At 45.4% G+C, this 26,705-nt stretch overlaps 2 protein-coding genes across 2 annotated transcripts in view; one reads left to right on the forward strand and one right to left on the reverse strand.

Annotated features, from left to right (window-relative positions):
- Positions 1–13,000, forward strand: part of LOC146197469 (uncharacterized) — an 80,250-nt gene extending 67,250 nt beyond the window's left edge. Inside the window, exons 3-6 of the mRNA XM_084599301.1 lie at positions 5,978–6,134; positions 10,067–10,159; positions 10,553–10,763; positions 11,638–13,000. Coding sequence (XP_084455427.1) covers positions 5,978–6,134; positions 10,067–10,159; positions 10,553–10,763; positions 11,638–11,849 — 673 coding nt within the window. The 3' untranslated portion in view covers positions 11,850–13,000. The remainder of the gene's footprint in view (positions 1–5,977; positions 6,135–10,066; positions 10,160–10,552; positions 10,764–11,637) is intronic.
- A 2,562-nt stretch (positions 13,001–15,562) lies between these two features.
- The window catches only part of LOC146197470 (uncharacterized), a 28,038-nt gene continuing 16,895 nt past the window's right edge, over positions 15,563–26,705 (reverse strand). Inside the window, exons 14-18 of the mRNA XM_084599300.1 lie at positions 23,327–23,416; positions 22,913–23,035; positions 22,143–22,240; positions 21,098–21,222; positions 15,563–16,026 (exon numbers count right to left, since the gene is read on the reverse strand). Coding sequence (XP_084455426.1) covers positions 15,611–16,026; positions 21,098–21,222; positions 22,143–22,240; positions 22,913–23,035; positions 23,327–23,416 — 852 coding nt within the window. The 3' untranslated portion in view covers positions 15,563–15,610. The remainder of the gene's footprint in view (positions 16,027–21,097; positions 21,223–22,142; positions 22,241–22,912; positions 23,036–23,326; positions 23,417–26,705) is intronic.

Genomic DNA, 26,705 nt, shown 5'->3' on the forward strand with positions numbered 1-26,705 from the left:
TGGCTCTTTGCATGCGGTGTTCGTGCATAACGACGGAACGAGTGCGTGATTCGTTGACGACCCTCCTTTTAAAGCTCGGTGAAGCTGTGTAACGCGACGTCGCTTCAAATTTGTGGGCAATATACACCGGCACAAGTCTAAGCAGAATAAAAAAATGAAACGAGGAAGGAGCTCGATCCGCCGTGCATGGAAAAAAAAAAAGAAAATGGGGATAAAGATGCGAGCGTCGCAACTTACGCCAGTGTCAAACGCAGTCCTCCCCTCCTTTCTCTCTAAACCCTTCCTCCCGCTCTAGGCATCGAGAGGTCATAAAAGGAGAAACGGCGATTCATAAACGCTTGGCGCCCGAAGCCCTCTTCTTCGCCGTCGCACAGCAAAGCTATGCGGAGCAGCCGACCTCGCATGGGCAGGGTCCGGCCGCGGCTTCATCCCATATGCATGCCCTTCTCTTCCCGCCGCCTCTGCACGCGACGGCGCCAGACACGCACTAGTCGAGACACGCGATCAGTTTCAGCCCGCTTTTAGCGATCCTCGCTTCGTTATATTCCTTTCTTGTTGTTGCTGTGCTTCTTGATACCCATCTTCCGTGGCTTCCCTGTGGAAGCGAAGCAATTTTATGCAGCACGAACCCTTCGCCAACGACCCGTGCACGGTCGTCAGTACCACAATCCATATATTCCTCGTTATTTTAACGTCGTCTGCCCATTTGTTTTTTGCGTATGTTTCTTAATGGTTCGCGCGCCCCACTACATATAATCGCTCCGCATTTTGCTCATATCTGTACTATATTATTTGCATCCTCGGCAATGCTGAACAGTATATGTATCTCCTACGTATATATTTCCCTGCTATAAGCTCTTCAAAACGTTTCTGACGTATCAGTACATACAAGCCAGGGAAGCCGTTTTCCCTCTCCATCTTTATTTTCTCTGTATTATTCCTTTTTTCTTTGAATCCCTGCTTGAGACAGACAAGCGCTTGCCTTTCCAGTTTGAAGAGAGGCCCAGAAATTGCAGACACTTTGCAGGGAGAATTAAACGAACCCGTGACCTCAGAGGCAGCGTATTTAATGCAGACAGCCAGTCGGGCATGTGGCTCTATAGCCCTGCCTTTTATTCTCAGGCCGGGCTTGGCGAACATGGGAAGGCGTCGCAGGTTCCTGTTGTCTCACCTCGTATGTGGCCAGTCCGTCGCGTCCAGCGTCCCTCCGCAGTCCCCTTTTCCCCACGAGGACAGAACCGCGTGCAAAGCAGCCTAGCCAGCCGCTTCCTGTGCGAGTGCGGGCGTCGTTTATGGCGGTGATCCGACCGTAAACGGAAGCCCCTGCTGCCCTCACCCACCTCCGGCGCCGTGACGTCGCGTGCCAACAACGTTGCCCGACAACGTCCCTTCTCCTTTCCTTTTCCGCGTCCCCCAACGCGCGTCCCACGAACTCAATCCCTTCTTGCATGGCCGTTCACTCTTTCAGCCTTGTCTCTCGCGTCTTCGAGATTGCCCGCGATGCGCGAAAACAGCAAGAAGGCGCGATGGGGAAGGCCATGAAAGCCTCGGGGCTTCTCTTACGGCCAAGTAAAGCCATGCGAAGAAGCCTTGCGCGACCGGAGCTGCCACCGCTACTGCCATCGTGCGAGCTGAAACACTGACGCGCCGACATAACGACACCTAATAGGCGTCGTACGCATGCGTTGCTGTGCGCGCCCCCAACAGGTGGTCGTCGTCACCAATCCAATTACGACCGGGAGAGCCCCCGGCGGCCAATTAGAAGCCGACACTGGTGGCCGTAATGGCCGCACTACTATGTCTTCTTCTTTTATATCTTTTTCTTTATCATTAAGCCAATGGCTACTGCACTTCCCCCAATTTTACCTTCGCTTATTTACTCTCTAACCGCGTAAGCACGGAACGAGTTGCGAAAAAAAAAAAGTGATTGCCTTTCAGGAATTAGCAACTGGTGCCAATCTTGGCGTATGAACTCAAACATCACATAATGTACTCACATTACGGTCACAAGAAAAAAAAATAACCGTTATTGTATAATTGCAAAATTAATAATGCAGATGTCAAGAAGATTGACAAATTTAAATGTATCTGGGAGAACTGGCTCAAGGTTAACGTGGTATGCACACAATGACTACGTTGTTTCGGCGTCACTGAGAAAGCTGCGGTTACTGAAACACCGCATGAAGCATTGCACAGCAGCGTCAATTTTGCAAACTGACGCTCGTTGGGTCATGCTAGATTGCACTGACAATGTGTATATAGGGCCCCATAAACCACATTGAAGGTGTGCACACGAAGACGCTTAAATTCACTTATAACGCTTACGACAGAAGGATCTTTGTATGACTTTTGAATACGAGTTGTCTCCCAACGGTAGAAATGCACCGGGTAACTACACCGTTTACAGATGACGTAAAACATTGTCAACAATAATGGAAAAATCAAATTTAAGGAATCAAAGAAGACGAAAGGTAAATACAGCAAAACAATTTTATTACGGTAGTTGCTGTTTGCGCTGTTAATTTATAGTGAATCGTCAACAAGTCCAGTGTTCTTGCATATTATCGTTACCTCATCCCAAGACTCCAGAATTATTTAATTACCTAAGGACTCGCAGCGTGATTTTCTGACGTCACTCTGGCTGTGACGAGTTTGACCCAGGGGTGGCACACGAAGTTAACACCACATGATCAGACGTCTGTATGCGTATAACAAATTCGCCATAGCCACGCAACATAAATAATTGATTAGAAAACAGAAGATTGAGCAGAACGCACCGTAAATTTTTTTTTTTTTTTGAAGAGTTTGCCACAAGGCATAAGTTGAGAAAGGGGGAATGGGATGCAGGATGCACCGTAGCTTAGTCGGTAGAGCACCGGACTCTGGAGGTCATGGGTTCAGATCGGAAAAAAAAAAGAAGAAAGAACAGAAAGAGAAGCTACGTCGGGTTTGCTTACGCAACCTACCGGCTTTAACTAAAGCTAAACCCCAGCTAATTTTTTTTTCTTCTACTTTCTGATTGTTTATCTTCAGGGAAGCCGATCACAATTTTTTTTATTGGGGTCCTTGAGGTAAAAGAAGCTTTTTGCGACGATATAGCGATAGCAATATAGCCCCGACGCGGTGTACAGTGGTAAGACGCCCGACTACTGTGCCGGAGTGCCCGGGTTCGATCCTGACCGCCGACGGCTGCGTATCTATGGAGGCGAAACGAAATGGCGCCCGTGTGCTGTGTTGCCCCGCCGGGGTGGTGCAGTGGTAAGATGCCCGACTACTGTCCGGAATTCCCGGGTTCGAACCCGACCTCGGCGGCTGCGTTTCGATGGAGGCGAAACGAAGAGGCGTCCGTGTGCTGTGCGTTGTCAGCGCACGTTAAAGATCCCCAGGTGGTCGAAATTACTCCGTAGTCCTCCACTACGGCTCCTCTTTCTCTCTATCCACCTTCCTCCCTTCCCTTACGGCGCGGTTCAGGTGTCCACAAAATAAGTGTGACAGATACTGCGCCTTTCCTTCCCTGTGAACCAACCAACCAACCGTGTGCTGTGCGATGTGCTGTTGTTGTTGTTGTGGCTGTAGGGAGAAGGAAAAGAAAATGCACGGGCTTGCTACTGGCTCTGTAGCTGAGCCACCTCCGCTGCCTCGTGCAGACAGAAGAGAAAATAGAGAAGAAAAAGAAGAGGGATAGAAAGGCGCGTGCCGCAACAGCCGTCGTCCACCACCTAAGCGATAGCGGGTGCAATGACGGCCTACAACAAATAAAATTCGGTGGCAGGCTAGCCCCCGCCGCAAGCGGCGGTAACCTACCTGCCCCATCAGGGCCAGGAACAGCCACCCTTCACCACCTCTCCCCCTCCCTAGCACGAAGATCCCCAGGTGGTCGAAATTACTCCGTAGCCCTCCACTATGGCACCCCTTTATCTCCTCCCGCCAGCACTCCCACCTTCCTCCCTTCCCATACGACGCGGTTCAGGTGTCCACAGAGACAAGTGTGACAGGCACTGCATCTTTCCCATTTCTATTTCCACTTTCACTCCCACCTTACTCCCTTCCCTTACGGCGCGGTTGCGGTGTCCACAGAAGACAAGTGAGACAGTTACCGCGCCTTTCCCTTCCTATAAATAAATCAATCAGGCCCTTCCTGTGAACCAATTATTATTATTATTATTATTATTATTATTATTATTATTATTATTATTATTATTATTATTATGTTTAGCGGACGTCAAAAACCAGTCGAATCATGTTAACTAAACGCGGGTACAACTCACGTACGCAGAACTGCCACACATCAGTCCTCCGCGATAGAAAGTAGTCCGCTGTGAAAGGTTTTCTGATTACCTAAATAGAAAGCTAAGCATCAGACCGAACTATAAGCTAAAGAATTTGGATGCTTCTGGTTGTTTGGTATGGCCAAACTAAAAAAAAAATATGATTTTGTTTACTGTTCAGAGGAAAAATAAACACGCCGTGTACGATGGCCCATAGTTACTGCTGTTCTTTTCTTTAGTTCTACATTAGTACAGGAAAGTGATTTAATTAAATTCTAGCAGTTACCTATTGCCTCCTTATTGCAATTACAGATTTGTATAGCTGGTTATTAGTAATTGTCATATCCGTTTCTAGAATATTGAAAATTCGGTCCTGCTTGTCTTGTCATACGAAGCAACAAACCCTGGGCTGTCGCGGCGCGTGAAATCGGAATCGAGCGGACGGTGCGGGCATGCGGCCACACGTCCCAGCTTGCATCACTCAAGGGGAAGCCACATGGCGATGACCCGGCGTACTCCAACCCTAGCTCAAACTGGAACACGCTTCCCGGCCGTCTTCTGCTACCTTGCTGTGCACTGGTCAAAGAATTCTTGGCAGAAATTCTCTGCAGTGTTTATAAAAACGTGGGATCAGCAAGTTTTACATTATGCTATGTGTGAAAAATAAAATAGTTGTCTGTAATAGCACATATATGTCTTGCTCGAAATATTTACCTCAATCTATCGAAAAAGGTGAGAAACAGCTGACGAGCTGCGCTCAAATTTCGCTTTAGAAAGTAACGTAATCGTCGGCAAATTTTTGTTTATTGCTTAGGTACTCGAAAAGTACTTACTCAAGCTATGTCGTTTCTCGCATTTTTGCGTACAACGATATCAGCGAGGAAATTGCGAGGAGCGTGATACCCTCGCTAGCCTGCGTTTGCATTTTTACTGTTGAAATTGCTGTCTTATGAAAACCGAAATGCTCCATGCACTTCTAATCCTTGCCTGTTTACACTTCATTAACGTAAAATATCCTACTACAGCGTCGTGGTAGAGCCAATTTTAGGAAACGAAGTCGTCTGAAGTTGTTACAGCAAAAATGTAAATAAGACAGGACGTCAAGTGGGGGAAAGGCGGCTGAGCTTCCACATGCGAATGCATGGGGGTGGAGGGGGGAGCTCTGGCCAACCCTGCACCTTCGCCCGCTTCCAGCGTCCCTGGCCCTCTGTTCCTACTCTGACCAACCGCCCTCCCTTTCTCACTTTTAATATTCGTCGGGAATGCTAGTGTGACTCCAAGCCCCGCCGGGGTGGTGCAGTGGTAAGACCCCCGACTACTGTGCCGGAGAACCCGGGTTCGAACCCGACCTCGGCGGCTGCGTTTCGATGGAGGCGAAACGAAGAGGCGTCCGTGTGCTGTGCGATGTCAGCGCACGTTAAAGATCCCCAGGTGGTCGAAATTACTCCGTAGCCCTCCACTACGGCTCCTCTCTCTCTCTACCTCTCTCCCTCTCTTTCCACTTTCACTCCCACCTTCCTCCCTTCCCTTACGGCGCGGTTGCGGTGTCCACAGAAAACAAGTGAGACAGTTACCGCGCCTTTCCCTTCCTATAAATAAATCAGTGCAGTGTGACTCCAAAGCAGCGTTTTTTTTTTCTTGCAATGCCGATTCAGCTACGAGGCATTTCAAGTAATAATACTTAACAAATACCGCTGTATTCTACGCAGGCGCAAGGGCAAGCACGGTAAGAAGCAGCACGAGAGCGGATGGACGTCCGAACGCGGCGAGCAAGGACGCCACCAGGAACAGCAGCAGCAGGAGGAGCAAACTACCCAGAAGGGGCAGGAAGCCGAGGCCAAACCCTCCAAAAATAAGCAGCATAAGGTATAAATATAGGCTTCTGCACAATCATGATACAGCACTCCGGTAGTTCAAGGGGACTAAAAGTTCGTCTTAAACACTATTTCTGAAAGAAATTATGCGTAGGAATAGGGAAAAAATTAGCCGGTTTTGGAGCGAAGCTCTTCTGGCATGCATAGCTGATCGAAGGTCAAATAACGCTTGAAAATGGCCTATACGGCGCGGTTCATGTGTCCACAAATAAAGTGTATTAGACACTGCGCATTTTTTTCTATGAACAATTCCGTTAGAGGTCATTTTCCACTAGCTCGCATGCAGCGCTGAGGTCAAATCAGGCTTGGAAATGACCTCTGCGGTGCGGTTCAGGTGTCTACGAAGAAAGTGTGACAGATACTGCGCAGTAAATTAAATTGGTTTACAAGAAAGGAAAGGTGCAGTATCTGTCGCACTTTTTGAAGCGATAGCTTCACTACGCGAGGTACGTAAAGCCAGAATTACAGTGTGCTTCTGATGACCTCAGCTTCGAAATCAAGTTGGAATTCTTAAGCCAACCCTTAGGGTATTTATGTCTCCACCAAGGGTCAAAGTCAAGTCGAGGTCAAGGGTCAACTGACGTGGGAAGTAGCTTAACGCGTGAGCGTAACATGATCGCTGACGTCAGTCTCGAGTATAGATCAGTATAGATAGAGGCGCGCCGACCGCCTCGGCCGGAGCTATATATTCACGTAATAGGTTTAATCAAAGCTAAACCATAGCCAACTTTTTTCTATGGACACCTGAACCGTGCTGTTGGAGAAGGGAGGAAGGTGGAAAGAGGAGCCATAGTTGACTACAAATTTCGACCACCTGGGATCTTTAAAGCACACAGCGTACGGACGCCTCTCCGTTTCGCCTCCATCGAAAAGCAGCCGTCGGCGGTCGAGTTCGACCTCGGGTACTAGTACTACTGCACAGTAGATAGCCGGGCATCTTAACCACTGCGCCACCGTGGCGGGGCACGCGCCGTAAAGGAAGGGAGTAAGGCGGGAGTGAAACTAGAAAGAGAGCAGAGGTGCCGTAGTGGTGAGGTGCGGAGTAATTAGTAATTTCTACCGCCTTGCACAGCACGCGGACACCTCTCCGTTTCCGCCGCGGTGGTCAAGTCCGAGCCCGGGTACTCCGATCAGTAATCCAGCGTCTTAATCACTGAGCCACCAAGACGCTCTGTCCTTTTTGGAGCAAAGCTCCACTTCTCGCATGGAGTGGTGAATGTCAAATCAGGCTTGGAAACGGCCCCTAACGGCAGGCGCGCTGCCGTCACAGCTGTACGCTTGTCACCTCCGCCGCAACGCAGACCATCGCTAATAATAATAATAATTGGTTCACAGGAAGGGAAAGGCGCAGTAACTGTCACACACACTCTGTGGACAACCGAACCGCGCCATAAGGGAAGGGAGGAAGGTGGGAATGAAAGTGGAAAGAGAGGAGGAGCCGTAGTGGAGGGCTACGGAGTAATTTCGACCACTTGGGGATCTTTAACGTGCGCTGACATCGCACAGCACACGGACGCCACTTCGTTTCGCCTCCATCGAAACGCAGCCGCCGTTGTCAAGTTCGAACCCGGGAGCTCCGGCTCCGGCACTGCACCACCGCGGCGGGGCAGACCATCGCTCCAATCGCTCGATCTCACCAGTTGCGTCATGTGGGTAACGTGGGTCACCTAGCGACTCGTCAGGTACGTGGTTCACGCCACAGGGAGGAGGAGGAGGGTAGTTTCCGCATTGTGCATGCGCGCGCCGCCGCGGAGAGCTGACGGAGTGGAGCGGGAAAGCGTTTGCCGGTATCGCATGCGCAGGGCATGAAAGTGGGTTCTGCATAGAACGCCGGTGAGCTTTGATGCGTTCAACGGAACCCTGGTCGTGTTCGATGCAACGCTTGGTCACCCAAAGCCAAACCTTTTGTTCCGCATTCGGTTCAGCAGCGTTGAACTCCTCTAATTCCTAACTCCGCTTAAACTGATGAAGACGTGCGAAAGCACTGTTTGGCACGTTTGGCATGGTTTTGCTTGGCGGTTCAGCATCAAGAGAATGGTACACAGAGTTTGGCGAAGTGTACAACTGGAGATACAGGGTCATCATCCACTCGAGCACGTGGCCGCGGCTCTCGTCAGAGCGGCCTCGCGTGTTCCCCTTAGAGTGGACGTCAATTCGAATCCCTGGTGCCGTGGTTAGGGCGTTCTGCCCGAAGATGCGGGATCGGATCCTGGCCGCTGCGGCCGCTTTTCGGTGGAAGCGAAAACCAGTAAGGCACTTGTGTGCACGTTAAAGAACCACAGGTGGTCGAAATTTCCGTAGCCCTTCACTACGACGTCTCTCATAGCCGCAATTAAATCACAGGGAAACAGAAAATGTTCCATCCGAGGCCGAACTATAATCACAGACGGCCGATACCAAATTAAGTGCCGAGAACCTCTGCTCGATGCGGAGCGGCGTACCTGTTGCAGGTGGAGCCATACCTCCTTCCATACTTCTGCAGATAGCTTCATGCGTCATGACTGGTCTCGTGGCCAGCGGGCTCTCTTTATACTTTCTCTGGCCTTCGCGATCGCTGCGGAAGAAATGGGAGTTTCTCGGTTTCTCTCCGGGAGCCACTCCGCCGCCGCTAGTGGCGAGTGGCTCGAGTAATTTAATTATATTACTTGAGTGTCAGTAATCAATTACTTCGAAAAGAAAAAAAAGGTTGCAGGGGCAAAGCATCAGTGACAACATTTTTTGGTTGCATGACAAAGTGCACGGCTGCTTGGCCATGCACACCAGAGATGGACAAAGTCAGGAGCTCCACTTGCTTCTGGCTGTAGGATCAAACTGGCCTTACTAAGCAGTCTGATGTTCCCAAGGAAACATTTTTTCAGCTTTTTGGTGGCTTTACTTGCAGCCGCTTTTCGCAGCACTAACAACGTAGCATGGAGCAGTCGAAGAGGGCATATAAATTTGCATCAAAGCACAACCCAACACGAGCAGGCACGCAAAGTGTTTGTAAGGTACAACACAGCCCTACTCTCTAGTGTTTACACATAGCGTTCAGTGTAATGGCTTATGTCTTAATAAGGAAATGTTGCTAAAGCGACAAAATCTCTAGAATACAAGTTCTGCTGAAAATAAACGTGCAAAAAGATTTCAAGGCATGCTAGTAATTTATTATAGTTTGAGCAAGCTTGTGCAATGGTAATAAAGTTAAAGAAAAAGTAACAAATCAATTACTGCTCTGTAAGTTACTTCTCTCGTCTGTAATTGGCCACTGTAGTGAGTTACACTTCAGGTAGAGTAATTGTAATTAGAAAGTTATTTTCTATTAAGTGTAAAATACTGAAACAAACTAGGCCAAAACTGAAAGCTAAGATGGTGATACGTGTTCCAGTGCGCAGAAATTTGAGTTTGGCAGCACGTAAAAGCACAATGTATTTTTACAGTATGGCGTATGGGGTGGTCCCGAAAGGGTTAACCTGCGGCATGTACTCAAACTAACTTAATGCAACCAAGCGCTACTACTGCATGCCTCAACAGTACGCGATTTTCATGCAACATTATCCAGCTGTGATCATGCCCTCCCACCATCGCGAGCTGACCCCCCCACTAATTCCCAATACACTGCTAATATGTCGAGTGTATTTCTAATACACTCGACATGAATGTCATGTCTTCCACATTCCATTAGTCCATCCCCGTGTCATGGGAGGAGGTGTATGAAACACCTGTCTGCTTTGGAGAGTTCATGCTATGGCTTCTTACATTCTGCTAGCCCCAGATCTGCACAACAACCCAGCGAGAAATTTGCCAACACTTTACTGTAAAGGCATATAGCCCCCCAGTTCTATTCCTTGGCTAATCTTCAATTCCTCTGTACAATCCAGTAAAAGAATGCGTTTAATGGACTAATAACAATAAGTGCATACAGCTTTTCTTTCTTTCCTTGCGCAGAGCAAACAAGGCAACAAGGATGCAGTGGCTGATGGCCACAAACAGCAGAAGCAAAAGGAGAAGCCAGGCAAGGATCAAACCGCTACTCAGGAGGTACGCTTTTGAAGCACATACCTTCTCTTTCCTCATGCACTTCCCTAAGGATACGGCCCTACTGCCTCACACATTCCTGCGCGCATGACTATGCTGCCGAAATGATTCCACAGGGCCCCTTGCATATTGAACCAAGTAAAATCTCTTTTAACAGGAAGACTACCATTGGACAGAATTTGAAATTGCATCTTGCATTTCAATTTTCAAAAATTCATTCAAAGCCTGCATGTGCTTCCCCTACGGAGCGATGTGCTCCAGCATGTCTGACAGGAAAGACCAGGAGAATAAAAAAATATATAAAATCAAGGACCATTCGGGTCTGGGCGAAGCAAACACAGCACGCTGGATGTTTTCCTCACGGTCCGTTATGGATTGTCTCTTTATGCACTTCAGAAGCAGTCAAAGTACTCCAAAAAAGCTGACAAGGTGAAACAAAACAAAGAGCCCAAGGAAGCGCAGCACGAGAAGGAATCGGCACAGCAGCAGAAACCAGAGCCTGCCCAGTACCACAAGCAGGACGAGAAGCCTCAACAACAAGTGGCCAAGGACCTATGTGCAGAGAGTAGGCCTCAGCAGGCAGCCTCTATGACTAAGTGCCAAACAGGTATGCATGCATGCAGCATTCATTAAGGGTGGCAACCTGGAGTCGTTACAGCGATGGATATAACAGAACTTAAACTCCCCTTTACTGCGTAAGGTAGCTTCCTACATAAATAATGAAGCAATGCTTATATTGATGCTACAGACCTCATGCTAAATACACAGGCAGGTTATTTTTTAAGAACCTTAGCTGAACCAACCAAGATAGCTAACTGCAAGCTCTAAGCAATTTAAAAGGCTTTTTCTTTTTGAACACTTCCAATATCTGTTCTGCACTTGTCACCTATACTCTCATATTGTAGTCTTCTCAGCACGTCTAGCAAAAACTCCACCATCTTGCTTTGATCAAATGTGATGCAAGGAAGTACGGTTGCGAAATATCAGATAAGCTGTGTTTCAGAGCTTCTTCAACTTTCCATCATGGCGAGGTTTAAGAGTATAATTGCATGTTAGAAACCATGTCTGTCATTAAAAAAAGAAAAACTGATTTTACCAACGACGACAAAATCCCGAGATCACATAAGAAGCTTTGCACACTTTTGTCATGCAATGTGATATAATACTCTCCGTACAAAGTGCTCTAATGTAGGCGCAGTGGGAGGCCTCCAGCACAGCCATCGCCCAGCTAATTTCCCATTGGTCAGAACAACAAAAGATACTGTTAGGTTGCATTGGTTTTCATTTGGCGCACTGCACATTAGTACCTAGTGGCAAGCGTCTTAAGGGCTTAAGTGGCAGCCTTTTCCCACCCTAAACATGAAAATGTTTTAGCGAGAACTTTTTTTTGAAAGAAAGTCTCAGAAGGGGTAATGCAAATAGGAGTGCCCCTAACTGCCCATTGGTGGCACCTTCAACTCATGCAATGAGGGCCTTTGCAGACACCCAGGGTGCTGCCCCTGCTGCTCCCTCTGCTGGTGTCGCCTCTGCCAGCCCAGTGTGCCCGCAGTCAAAGACATCACTAGGCCATGGTTGCATCCAGTCTTGCGCCTGCCCCGACACGGCAGTGTGCTTCGCTGCAATGGGCAATGCCAGGGGCGTCTGCAAGCTTCCAGAGCCAGACGATCTGACCCGTGGGTCTTATCTTCCGTAAACCACGGGGGATGCGGCTACAGTCTTCCATGGCAACTCCCCTTTCTCTGCTCCTCTGACCGAGTCTTATTCACTGAGCGTGGGCTTTTTTTTTTTTTTCCTCGTGTGACCCTACCTAGCACAGTGTGGGGGGGCTTGCTGTTTGTTTCTAGATGTAATGCACCAAATGCTATCCTAACTGTGTCATAAGCATGCCAGATTGTTTGCCAGTCAGTTATGTTTATAAACTTCCACTTGCTCCATCTACAATTGACTCTTGTTGGTTAAAACTCACTCGGGACAGCCAGTTTATTCCAAATGATAGTTCGGTTATGCCAACATTAAGGGCATTAAAAAGTAAGAGTAACAGTAAAACTAGTAAGAGTCTAGGTCGAAAGTTTCCCAAGGTATTGTAGCCTAAAAGCAGCTGTTTTATGCAGTGACTGATGTGTGGTACTGAACATGGAAGTTGTTTTCATGGTTTTGTACGGGTGGTTAAGACCTCCTATTGAAAAGCAGTAAAATTAGTGGGAAAAAAAAAGTAAGAAGAGACAATGCTTCATACAAACAGCCTGACAAAGGCTTGCTGCCGATTGTCCTGCCTCTGTAAAACTTTTTTGAATGTGCACTACTAAATGTCAACATAATCTCATCACTGTTAGTAACTGGTTGCTAAGGTGAAAACAAGCAAAGTGAGCCAAGACAGCTGGCACAGTGTAATACCCCAATCTATGGGCAGTTTAAGTGTTTGCGAGCCAACATTTTTACAGACCTTTTAACAAGCATATACCATTGTTCAGTGTTCCTTACAAATAAATAAGTGCTACTCCTGCTATACTAAGATGGCATTAATATCTATTTGTCATGCAAGAAAAGATGCATACGATTACCTGGGTTTAGTTACTTCGGCACATCTGCATTTCTTCTCCATATCCTTTGGCTACCCCTGTATCAAGCGTCGTGTTTTGAACGTAGCTTCTAAGCAAATCAAACTTGCAGCATCTTGCACTGTTTATATTTTGTGACATAGTTTTCACTAAGCCTATAAGCGTAAGGGAAGAAGTTTAAGGGAATGTTCTTGTACTATAGGTTGCACTGCATGTTTGTGTGTTCTTTGTCTTCAACACCATGTGTAAATATTCTTTGTATGAATAAAAGAAGATGTTGTTGTAACACACAGTGTTTGTGCTTTATGAGGTTCTCATAAATACAAAACATACAGATCTGGCAATTGGAGACTGTCATTGGAAATTGGCAGGGCTATACAATCCCTACAAGAAGACTACGTACAGGATGTCCATGGCTACTATACATTAGGCAGTGATGCGAATGCCTTGACTGTACTTTGGTGCGTGCAAAATGAACAAATGAACACAAAGTTAAATAGGGAAAGAAGAAAAAAAATTACAAGGGTTCAATGCTGCTGAACCAAATATTGAGTGAAAGCATTAGCTGCGGGTGACCGAGCGTTCTTCTTCTTTTCTTTTTCTTCTTCCTCGGCCCACATATAAAGGCCCGCTTTAACCAAGCCATATGAACGTGCCTTAGAGGCCTATAGGGGTAACGTCAATGCCAGGGTCCTAGCAGGCTGATTCTGACATAACCGCCCCATGTGAAACTCTTGCCAGCCCACATCCTAGTGTCACGTGGAGTGTGACGGCACAGTGTCACATGGGTAAGATGTACGTAGCTACCGCAGCACTACGCTGAAGGCTCGAAACCTAGAGTAGTATTGCTTTCGCAATAAAAGATGTAGTTTTTTTCTGTTTGAATAAGCAACTGCCGTCAATGCATTGGACTGTGGTAATAACAATGCAATGCCACAAGCTGGTGGCTCTTAACTCTCCCTACCGTGGGCAAAATGGCCCTTTTCTGTGGGTTTCAGTAGATCTTTTTTCTGTAAAAGCTATTATGTCTAAAATTTTATACAATACACGAAAAGAAAGTTAAATAGATTTGCTTTGTAGGGATACCACTTTGAATCTGAAGTTGTGGGTTTTAACACACAATATAATTTCCCAAAGCCATATTTTAGAAAAAAATTGAACAAAACTTGAGGAAATGCACATGTAAATGAAACAACAAAAATGTAAATAACTTTTCGAGATATACAAAATGCAGAGCATTATACTGGCCACTCCCTGTGAAAAAATAAAAGCTCAGTATTGAATAGTGTTCTTGATGCATAATGAGCAATCAACGAGGGACGCTGCAGAGCGCCATGCCGAAGCGGCTGCCGGGTTCCCTTCTTGGGCAGGACGCCACTCCCTGTTTTGGGGGAAGCAAGATATGGCGCCCAAATGATGTTGAAACCCTGGGAATGAGATGAGTGACACAAACAACACAAAAAAAAAACATCCAGAGCGGTCCCAAACGCATGCAAACAGGCTAACAAAGTGTGGCCGCCGATGTTCCGGGCTAGTTTCCATCGTCATCCGAGCACTGAATTTTGACGATAAGGCAGCATCTTCAGAGTCACCGCTGCTTGAGTCATCGATAAAATCGGTCGTAGCAGTGCGGAATCGTCAGATTTACGACATTTCGAAGCGCGCGTCATCGATGCGGATGCCGCCATTCTCGCATGCGACTCCGACGCTGCCGCGTGCTCGGAGTGCTTTCAAAAATAGCCACCTTGCGGGAAAAGATTAAACAGCGATAAAATATAAGCTTCAGTTATCCGACTAAAAGCTAGATGGCGTAGCATCTCCGTGAGCGACACGAAAAAGTTCAAAATTTGCATGCGAAGTCGTCGTTAGCGGGCCGGAGTGCGGCCGCCGATGTTCCGGGCTGGTTTCCGTCGCCAGTGGGGTCGGAACTGAATTCTGACGATAACTGGCAGCATCTTCAGAGTCGTTTCTGCTTGAGTCATTGATAAACCCAATCGTAGATAGTGCGTAGTCGTCAGATATGCGACGTTTCGAAGCGCGCATCGTCAACGGGATGCCGCCTTTCTCGCACGCGACTGGGACGCTGCCGCGAGTTCGGAGCGCGATCAAAAATAGCCACTTCGCGGGAAAAATGTAAACAGCATCAAAATCTAAAATAAAGTTATCAGACTATACACTAGATAGTATAGCGTGTCCGTGAGCGATGCAGAAGGGTACAAAATTAGCGCGCGAAGTCATCGTTAGAGGGCTAACGATGCGCAATGGGCGCAGTAGGGAAAAAATTAAGCAATAACACAAAGCTCAAATGTAATGACTAGTAATATTGCTTCCTTCTCAACACAAAAAATGGCCACTGTCCTGATATGTCGAAACATGTTTGCACATTGTAATGGTGTACATACTTTCTATAACTACCGAGTAGAAGAAACTACTGCGATGCTAATAGAATTTACCCTTTAAATTGTCAGACTACATGGTTTCAGCAACTCAATGGCTAGTGCAACGTCTACATACACTGCGAAAAATTGTGTGATAAGCACACAGCGATATTGCTAGATGTAATCATCAAGGTGTCTCAAAAACAAAATTTGACCAAGCTTGCTCCCATAACTTGGCTCAACTTCACTAGCAGCACAACAGACTACACACTTTAAATCTTGACATAAACATCTGATGCTCACACATCTTACATTTCAGGGTGTGCAAAACATTCCAAGAGGTGGGGTCAGAATCCCACCAAAATACCTTTTAACCCGCTAGACACATTTTTTTCACCTCTCGCTCAATTCTATACTAGCTTCAAAAGGCCCAAATAAATGCCATTAGCAATGTTTTAAAATCAACAAACTGTGCAAGGATTCTTTTATTACCCTCTTTCAATCAAAAAGCTCCCACTTCATTCTGAAGAAGGAAACTTTTTCCTTTTAGGCTTCCGAACTTTCTGCCCAGCACCATCTTTCTTTTGAAACAAGCTCTTCTTTGGCAATGCCTTTGTAGGCTTAGCCTGATCACTTGTGGAGGCGCTCTTTAGTGGCTTACCACTACTGCTTTGCGTGCTTTGTGCCTTCTTCTGACCACTGCTCACACCAGCCAGCTGCTGCATCTTCTGCTTTTTCTTCTTGAGCTTCATCTTCTTGTTTTTCCTTCTGTTCTTGCCTGGAGTTGCAGGCGAGGAAGAAGAGGGCTGAGTACTGGCAGCCGAGGAAGAGCCACCTTTTTCGGCACGAGCCTTTTTTTTGGGAGGTTCTGGCGTGTCACTTGTCACATCCTCAGCAGCCTGCTGGTCCTTGTGCTGCTCCTCTTCAGTGATGGCTGGAAATAACACATTACACAAGCGCATGCAGTGAAAAACAGCCTCACATAGCTACCATCATAAGGGAGGAGATAGCTGCAGCTGTTTCAATTGCACTCCAGAACTTAAAAAGCTCAAATCAAAGGTTTATTCAAAAAACAAAGAACTGTGCCCTGCATTATTGACTTCTCGAAAGTAAAAAAAGTCTGCTTTGATATTTTAAAGGAACCTCCAAAATAATTTTGGTGGTTGTAGTGTAATGTAACAAATGTGTAGGGAGGTCTTTGTGAGCATTTGAATAAAATTTACAAGCGCTGTGTGAGCCCTGTTATTTACAACTAATTTTTAAAAACTGTCTCCCATAACTGAAACACCTCCTTAGCTCCCTTCCCCTCCGCAGATAACCTGGGTGAGCCTTGACAATGGGTGCTCCGAAGCAATGTTTCCATTTTTCCTTTTTTCTTCTTTTGGCAATTCACACGAAAAGTAAGCATTTATAGGAGCTTTAAAAACAGTATTAAACACACTGTCAACAACTAATTCATGCTCATATATAGAAACAAAGTGGCTACAATGTGTGGAAAAGTATAGGCAATTTCCTAAATGTCCAGGCTCTGTGATAACTTTTTCGCATGAATTTTGACCAGAGGAACCTTGCTTTCTCCTAGTCAGCATTTGCTCTCATTTCCAGTTCGTGCTGCATGTGACCTCATGTGCCTGCTTATGCTGTGGTTGAGGTCTTAAGTGGGTTGTGTAGAAAACGTAATTGCACTGTGAACTAATTTCTGCAGCATAAGCACTAGGATGTTGATCATCAGGTCCTACACGGGAATCTGCATAAGGGGGCCACAAATAGTATTCACTAAGTCTCTCTCCTTGACTTATAGCACCACTGTGCTCAGCCAGGCCAGACGATGCCACATTTCAGAAAGCACATAAGACAAGTTGCAGGGCTCATGCTGCCCTCTCTTACAATAAGCTCCAAAGAGACTACTTGTGCGGCAACTTCGCTATTCTCATGAGCACTATAAAAAAAACTGCAACGCAAAAGGTGAAACCCTCAGTACCAACATCGGACTAATCCAAAATGAGCATCAAAATATTCCTGTTCTTCCTCATAGACAAGTTGCTGAAAAGGTCCGCGCCGAGTTGCTGCCCGTCTTCAGGCAAACTTTGAGAGTATCTGCTAGTGAATATTCAAGCATATAAAAGAACATAAAGCAATTAAATGCTCTGAAGAATAAGTACGCTCCCACAACATCCTTTGGCACTGAAAATTTCTTTTCAGCTTACAAGCTTGTTACCAAGAGAAGCAATAATGTGGAGCCCACCAATCTGGGCATGGTGCTTATATGCAACTGCTTTCATAGCTTTCACAGCGTAGTCTAGAAGGACAGTATTTATCATAGGCCCTCTGCAGGCCCATGCAGACGCACTTTAATTTTTACCCGCATATTCACTGTTAAGCAATGTTAAGGCTTATGTTCTAGGCCTGCCTGTGCTCGATAGCGGTGCAGAAAACTGATCCAGTTGAGCAGTTGACGCATACCACGTGACTAGGTGGGCCAACAAGGCATATCTCGTGATTGGTATTGAAGCTTATCATCCTATCTTTGCATGACCGTGGGAAGCATGCACTTTTCAACTGCAGGGGCAAGTTCAACGGTGCTTCTTTATTCGTTATAACTGAGTGGTGCAGTTAAAGTTGTTCATTATATCCGAAAGGCAGTGCCACAGCCCAAATAAATATTTTCACAGTAGGTCTACCCATGTCCATAACAAGCGCGCATTCGTAACGACTGCAGACATTATAAGCAGGCTCAACTGCATTAGCCCACCGACGGCAGTGGCAAGCCACCACACGATTGCTTGAAAGGCACTGCGCACATCAGTTGACTCTATCTATTCTCTGCGGTAAGTTCCAAATGAAAGCGGAAGCTGGGAGATTTAATCAGACTATTAGCGAGATCTGCTGCATAGGACAATAGCTCAAAGTATAGAAGAATGCTCAAAGCATGTAGATCGAGTTCCCACAGTAGAATGACGATCCTAAAATTCTCTTTAGTTTAAACAATAGCATGTGCACTTTATAGCTTGTGGCCAGGCCAAACAAAAGTGCTTATAACAGGGCTCATAACAGTTTCTTTCAAACAATCTCTGTGGAAGAAAGCAACAGCCCCTTTTCCACTGCTGAAGAATGAAAAACACTCAACACATATCCTACAGGGCAGCCTTAAAAAAGCAGCCGCAGCCCCCAGATGTTAGGGTGAAAGTGGTGTTCAATAATTAGAAGTGGGAATGGTGTTCGTAATAGAGGAGTAGATTTGTAATAAGGAAGTAATTATTCATTGACATCCACCCAAGCGCAGCCATATGGCTACAAAGAAAAGCTACACGGCATTTAAAAAACTCCGTAGTTAAAGAAAAATTTGCCCTGGTCCGGCGTTCGAACCCGGGACCACTGCCTGTACAGGGCAGTCGCACTGTGAAAGCTGAGTAGCTTTCCCTTCTAGCCACATGGCTGCGCTCAGGTGAACGCTAATGAATAATTACTCCCTTATTACAAATCTACACCTTGGCGGATTCCCCTAAAGACAATAGACATAGCAGGTGAGATTTCAAAGGTAGCAGAAAAGCTTGGAATGCTTGTTTTGCTTAGAGATACTGCTAGCAACATATCCTAAAGGCTGCATGGGTGATCGCAAAGCAGCAATATCCTACTGTTACTACATTGGGTTACTATACACATGCACTAAACTTGATCTTGACAGTTGACTCTTCACAAATAAGTGAAAAGTCGAAATGCGTAATAATATATATATATATATATATATATATATATATATATATATATATATATATATATATATATATATATCAAGCATTTTCATGTGGTATCTGTTCATAAAAAAAAAATGAAAAGAGAAAAAACTTGAGTACTGCACCAAAAACAAGACAACCCTCTCAGGTAGCCTGCTGAAACGTGCTGAGCAAGCACTGTTAGGTCATTCGAAGCCTTCTAGGGAACAAGGAATCCCCGCAGAAAACTGTGATCCCCAGTAAAGTATGAGTACGCAAAGAAATTAGGACAACAGTATGACATGAAGGTTCTATAGAGATTTGAAGAGCACTTTTTGACATGCTCAGCCCGGTTGCCCATGCAATTTCTGAAACTGAGTCGACAGCTCACTCATCAGACGTTCATGAGATTTTCCACAATGTGTCTGCAGAAGCAGGCCTTTTCTAATTCTACTCTGATAACAAGCAAGAAAAAAACTGTAGCGGAAATTATGCATGACAGTGTGATTTTATCTTCCACCCAGCACAACAGGCAGCAACTTTGCTTGATACAAGACAAAAAGGAGACTCGTTAAGTCAGAAACACATAAAAAAAAAAAAAAAGCCTTTGACTGTATCAAAGAAAGTTGCAAAGGGCCTCGATCTGAGCATCTATCTGGGCTGTCTAAACCCTCCCCCCAATACGGAACCCACTCAGAAGCCTGGTACAGGAAGAGGCTCGGCTCAGTAAACTCCATCTCAACATTCTCTGACACCAGTTGCAGGTTGCTTTCTGCAAGTTTCACCCTCTACTGCGAAAAGAACTGGTCAAGGCTCGTCACTTGCTCCCACCAAGAGCACGAACAAATAGCTTCAAAAAGATATGGAGTGAAGAAGCTGGTTTTTGTCAACTTCAACTCAGAACTTAGGAACTGTACTTTGATGAGTGACGATAGAAACGACTGCAGCAGCGATTCGGACTAATTTGAGCCGACAGCAAGTCTTAAACATGTTTCTGCGTAACATTCCATCTTATCCAGTTCCTGTGAACTGTCAGTGAATATCTTATAGGGTTCAAAGTTTACCACATTTTTCTTAAATCACCCTTTTGGCAAAAAAGCAATGCTGTAAAAAAGTTTTCAATAAGAATAAGAAAAATGAATATCATGCATTGCACGTTGCGGTGTGCATACATTTTTCGGCGCTGAGTGATCTGAGAGATGCAGTAATAATCGCTTTTCACCCGCAACAATATTGCTTTCAATGCAAGTCACATAATACACCACAAGTTCATAACTGGTGCTGCCAGCAGCAATTTTTGCCCCTAATATCACCAAGCATAACACACGGTGGCATTCGGATGTATCAATAATTAGAAATACAGCCCAGTGAGTGCTGCTGCCAATGCCAGAATGAAACCCCAGCTCCTCTTATGTAAGGAGGTTGATTTGATATATGCATAAGTGGTTCACAGCAACTACATTGATCACAAGGTTTCCTGTAAATGCTGTGAAAATTAACTTCCAGAAGATAGTCATGCGTACCCATATCTCTAGTGCGAAGTCAAGAAGCAGTGCAGCTCAGCAGTGCACGAGGTGCCTAGCACCCACTCGCAAAGAACGCAGAGACCACAGTGGAAAAGGGGCAATACACAGATACAATCATAGTAAACTGTCTCAGTAATCAGTAATAACAAATGAGAAATGGCACGTTATGACATTTCCCAATTTACTTTCGATGCAGCCGCTTTAAAATTTTGTTGCTCAGCCCATAAATTTCTTCACAATTTCTTTACAATATTTAAAGCCTCTGAAAGAAAAGAAAAAAAAATGTTCTTCCAAAACACATTTTTTTCCGCACCCTCCTATTTTTACATCCAGCATTGCCATGCATCACTGTGCTAGGACTGAAAGAAGTACCAAAGCTGCCCAGAGCACAGAAGCGCTCTGAATTCCTTTTCCAAGCGCATGCAAATGCTCCGAAGTAGCCAGCCAAATAATAATAAAAGTTACTGGTACTGACGAGTTGAGCGCAGCGTCTCTATTCAGAGCACTGTCTATAGCACTTGAACACACCACAGGAGAATGAGCGCTGTGCAGCTGAGTCAGTGCATGGCCAAAACATACAAAAAAGAGGGATTTTAAACAGAGTCTGCCTTGTATCCCTAGGTTGGTGCATGCTGGACCCAACACAGATATGCCTACTGGTTACGGCTGCCTTTAAGCCTCTCACTGTAGTAACAGCAACTGCTAAAAACAAAACAATCGATCACTAGAAATTCGAAAAAAGTTTGAAGCTCCCAAGTCCACTTACATGCCAGAGGAATGGTGTTGGAGAACTTTTTCAGCTTGGCCACAAAGAAGCCCTCCATGTTGTGTGTGTGTGGGTAGAAACGGCGAGTCTTGTTCAATGAAGGGTGAAACCTGTGCTCCCGGTACCTAGTGGACATAGTGAAGCAATTTGAGGCACACTTATCTACTACCTCCACACAGATACGCAGAACAGCTGGCTGCATGGTTTCACTGTCCAACTCAGGGAAAGACAAAGAAACATCGACCGAAACTTAGCCAAGTCATACATTGTTACGTTCAATCTTACTGCTACATCTTAATGTTTTTATTTCGTTCTAACGTAACTTCTGCCCAGAAAAAAAAGAAAAAGCACGTAAGAACGAAATATGGATTAGAATCAACAATGAAACAAATGTCAGCAACACCCTACTATCAGTGTGGTTGTTGCCAGCAAGCAGACTCGAAAGGGTTTCAACAGGCCGAAGGAGGGCCGGTTTCAAGAAATAAGAAGAGATTGCCAACTTTGTGCAACAACAATAAGCTGACCACAGGCTTGTGGCTATGGAAGTCCTGCAAGTGGGGCTGTGCAGCTGGCAAGGCCTAATGTAGGTGCAGCTCAAAGCTAGCAGGTGCCAGATTACAAACCTGGACAGGATTTCTGGTTCGGCATTTGAGGCAATGGCACCGTTTGTTTAATTGTGACAATACAGCATTTGTAACAAAGGCTGGCTACTCCAAGTTAGAAGATTCTTTGTCAAAGTGTGCGTTACAACTGAAGGCGCATTAGAATAAAGTAAACGCACTGCAGAATACCCATAACGACAATTCTTCATGACTCAAAAGTCTCACTTGTCAAGCTTCACACTCTACTACATCAAACCACAAGAGCAAGTTACTATATATATTAGGCCAAATGATGATCTCACCGTCAAGTGACTCACTCTTTGAACCTATGGCTGTAATAAAATTTGTATTTTGAAAGGGTTACAAAATACTGACTCCCTGAGTTTCAGCCACAAAAACCTGTGACCATTTCTAGCAGTTTTTTTAGTGGCATGCACGCCTACCTGGTCAGGCCTTCACGACCAAAGTCCAGTCCAGTTGGTACAAGCTTAACATTCCTTTTCTTTAAGGCATAATCAATGACCCACTCATTCTCTTCAGGCTAAAGAAAAAAAAAAGAAAGAAAGCAAGATGAAAATATCTGACATGATCTTCACAGGAACAGCTTGCTCACTTAATCGCTTTGCACAACTTTATAAATGGTAACTGAATGCTGAGGATACCTTGAACGCAAGATTGAAAACATTCACTCCAATTCCCCCATAAAGAATAAATGAAATCGCATTAGGCCTTGTCATCACGTCAGATGGCAATTTCAAATGTTGCAGTTGAGGACTTAGCACTGCCGAGAACAAGTTGGCTGTGGCGCGTTGGTGCCCAAACTAGCCGGCCAAGCGTTGCATTGTATTGATTTTGTTCAGAATTTCATTTTTTCAAAACCATCAAGTGCTGCCAAACTAAGACTGCACTGTGGTTTTAAATAAATCTGCTTGCCAGCATTTACGCTACTTATGTGTTCATTTTTGCTTTCCTACATGGATTAAAAGATGAGGTTTTACGTGTTCATACCAAGCTTTATTAAAAATTGTGCATTTCTGCACCATTGTCATGTCCATCTCAGAATGGTCTTTGCTTGGGTTTATTAGCAGACCTGATTACAGAGATCTGTGTGCATACTTTTTAAATACCAATATCAGATAGTATAACAGACTAATTTTTGCTCAAAATACAACTTCATTATAAAAAGATTTGACTGCACATGCGAACCACTGACCATGACTGAACATGTGCTGTACACTATGTAGCCTGGCTTGTTGTCACTGCAGTCAGCACAATCAATAGCAGCCAGGATAAGTTGTTTCTGGAGCTGGGAGCACCGAAGAATGTCTTTTTCTTCCTGGGAAAAGGCAGAAAAAAAAAGACGAGAATAAGTGCATGACTAATGCTTTTGGCACTAACGTTAACACTTGCATTTTTCATACCATGCTACATCAAGACAGATATTCTGGTACTGTTACCCCTGCTTCTTACACATGTGCATCTGCAGATTCTTCAACACACAAGGGAGGCTAGCTTTTTTTGCTCTGCTCAACCATGGCTGGTTGAAATGCCACTAAATGCTAATGTTCCCTAGTGTAAAAAACAAGTGTAACAGCCAAATACAAGGACATGAAGAAGTATACTTCACCTTATTTGTCTTAACAGCGGGATCCTTGGAAACTACACCAGTACCACTGCATGGTGCATCCAACAGCACCCTGTCAAACCCCTTGGAAACCTACAAATATTGTGCACATGGTAAAATATCATACTTGCAAACATGTGAACTGTATAGCCTGTACTTTCTTGGAAACTATATAACCATATTTTCTGGTGTACAACTCGCACCCCTTGCAAGTGCCCCCTCTCCTCTCCCCACCCCCCTCGCCTCCAAAATCCCACATAAGTCCCACCAGTGTATAAGATGCACCTGTTCAATTGGTAAGCACATAAATACATGCTGCAGGAAAATAAACACTGGTGGCAACTGTTGTGCGATGATCGTTCTTAACCTCTGGGAAGCATGCCACCTTCCGACAACCTGCCCTGCCTTGGTGGTGCAGTGGTTAAGATGCCCGACTGCTGTGCCAGGGTATCCGGGTTAGATTCCGACCGCTGGCGGCTGCATTTCAATGGAGGCGAAACAGAGTATGTAGTGCCCGTGTGCTGTGCGATGCCAGTGCACGTTAAAGAACCCCAGGTGGTCGAAATTTTCGGAGTCCTCCACTACGGCATCTTTTATAGACCGAGTCACTTTGGAACGCAAAACCCTACAAACCAACCAAACCTTCCCACAACCTGCCTTTTATTAGACTCATCTCATTCTTCAGCTTTGTGCCATTCTCCGCGCCATCCTCTGCACAAACCTGGAGAGCATGCCAAGTTGCCGAGGATTGTTTGCGTTGGCGAAAGGTGAGGAAGCTGGTCTGCTCTCCACATGTGGTAATCAAGGCTCGGTTGAAACTAGGTCGTTGCAGGGGGACCAGTGGCGGCATGGCATGTTTCTGAAGAATTATTTGCTTTGACGTTATCGCAAAAGATTCACTATCAATGTTGGACGCTCGCAACCCTCCTGCAATTTTTTTTTTTTCTTTTACCGACAAGAGCAGTCTTGCGGAATTTCACCTGTCAGGAATAATGCTTTGCCTCCATCAAGAGTGGCTGCTCCATCAAAAAGCAGCTGCCATGACCAGGATCAAACCTATGTTGTTGAAATTCGCAGTCGAGAGCCCTAGTCACTGAGCTACGAAAGCACAGCTCTTCTGATATCAATTTTCTCTTCAAACATAGTTACTCCGCTTGGCAAAAAATAGCGCGTGAAGTGGCACATCACCAATGGTTGTGTATAAGTTGCACCGACAAAAATTCATGCAAAATAAATACAGCAGCAAGTTATACACCAATAAATATGGCAAAAGACAATGCATTAATTTTTTAAAAAAACTTTCTTTTTTAACAACTGAAAATTAAACAATCTACACTTTGACAACTTTAAGAATTATGTGATCAAACCAGAATAAAAAGGGCTAATGTATCAATACAATTAACAGCCCACGAAGAGAAACCACTCCTGATTAAAAAAAAAAAAAGGTAGGGGTGAGCGAATATTGAAAATTTTCGAATATCGAATCGAATATCCTCAATTTGATTCATTAAACGAATCAAATATACTAGATACCGAAAATTATTCGACACTGTTTGAATAATTTTTGAATAACTGGCACGAAAGAACTCCTCGGTTACCTCCGACCATTCTCTCGAAGGCAGCGTCAGTTCCGAGCACGCACAGCTTGCTGCCGCAATAAACCTACTCAAGAAGCAGAGATCACCGTTTTAGGGAGCCTGCAGGCTTCAGCATGGCCACGACACGGCCCATTTGTATGAAAACATTCATAATGCCGACCTTAAAGATTACACATATCTCCAGCCAAGGCCACTTCTCATAGTCGTGTCACAGCTCACACGTCTCTAATCTGCCTAGAAGTGGAGCTACAGTTAACGTAGAAAGACGGGCTAGTTGGTCTTGATAAGTAGAGTGCATATTTTGTCAGCGTAAAATTAAAGACAGGACTAAAGGAGAAAGACAAGGGACAAACGCTGAAGGAAGCTACAGGTTTATTCCTTAAAAATTTGATTCATTTTCATCATCAGTAGTTAAGGTTAAGTTTATTATGCGAGCGGCGCATGACATGAGAGTTGCATGAATGTTTTCAGCTCCATAGTCATACATTTCTTCATTATCAGGTTGCCTAGCGCCAGCTAGAGGGGAACACGCGAGCTAAGTAAGAAAGAATGAAAGCAATGAAAGTCAATGAAATGAAGAGGACGATGAGATCGCGCACTTGGTGATAACTGGTTCGAAGAGCCTACAGGAGGGGAAGCGCCTCGGGTTACACGTACGCAAGTCGGACGGAAGTGGTGCCCAGCCATTCGTAATCTTCGATATATCAGATCATGCAATCTAATTCACTAAATAAACTCGTTGAAACGTAATTGTCGTAGATAAAAAACCCAGCAAATGACAATGTGTGTAGAGATCAGTGGTTGCACTCCCTAGAGAAAATCAGCGTTTCACCTTTTCCTATGAGTTGCAACGCCCTACCGCAGCACCGCCGCTACCGTCCCGCTGTTCCTGCCCGGATGCCACAAGTAAAATGGAACTATCCGGGTCTGCTTCCACTTGCTCCTTTCTGTGCGCCAATCGACACCGTTGCTTTGAAGCCTCTTGCTGCCTTGTCATGAATGAAGGTGAAATAGCGAATACGACATGCCCAAAGAAACGCAGTTCTGTTTGGCCTTTTTATGAACGTGTAGAGGCAGGCTTGTCCAAGTGCGTCTTGTGCAGAGCGGTTCTCAAAATGCCAGCTAACCCAATGACGCCTTTGATCACCCACCTAAGACAGCATCCAAGAGCCCGAAAAAGGTATAACAGCAGAGCATCTGTTGCTCAGCAGCGCTCTACATCAAAGACAAGACAGGCAAGTGCTGGTTCATTTTTCAAGCCACAGCTGAGCCTTGAGAGCCCCCATGCCAAGGCACTTACAGAGAAAATTGCTTCTTTCATTTAAGTGGCCTGCATAGCTACTATATTGTTGAAGAGCCAGGGTTTCAAGGCCTGGTGTGGTACACGGTGACCGAATACAAGGTCCCCTGTAGCACGACGTTCTCGAGGACCGTCGTGCCTGAAACGTACAACACTGTCAAACACTTCATTCACAAGAAGCTGCACAGCGTCATTAGCACGGATGTAGGCTCTGTCGCCAACGCAACTGACGGCTGGACGTCGCGAGCTGGGGACAGTTACATGTCTGTGATGTGCCACATGTTGAGTGACGACTTCGTTCCTCACAGTTTTGTACTTGCGTGGCGCCACCTGTGTGCAAACCATACTGCAGAGAACCTGCGTTGTTTACCCATGGACGTTTTAAAAGAGTGAGACATACCTGAGGACCTTTCTTGCTATGTAGTGACTGACAATGCTCGGAACTTTGTGTCCGCAACTGGGACAACGCCTTGGGTGCACGTTG

Source organism: Amblyomma maculatum, chromosome 3 (assembly GCF_055883805.1).
Source record: "Amblyomma maculatum isolate TAMU_Amacu chromosome 3, ASM5588380v1, whole genome shotgun sequence".
Taxonomy (NCBI): Eukaryota; Metazoa; Arthropoda; class Arachnida; order Ixodida; family Ixodidae; genus Amblyomma; species Amblyomma maculatum.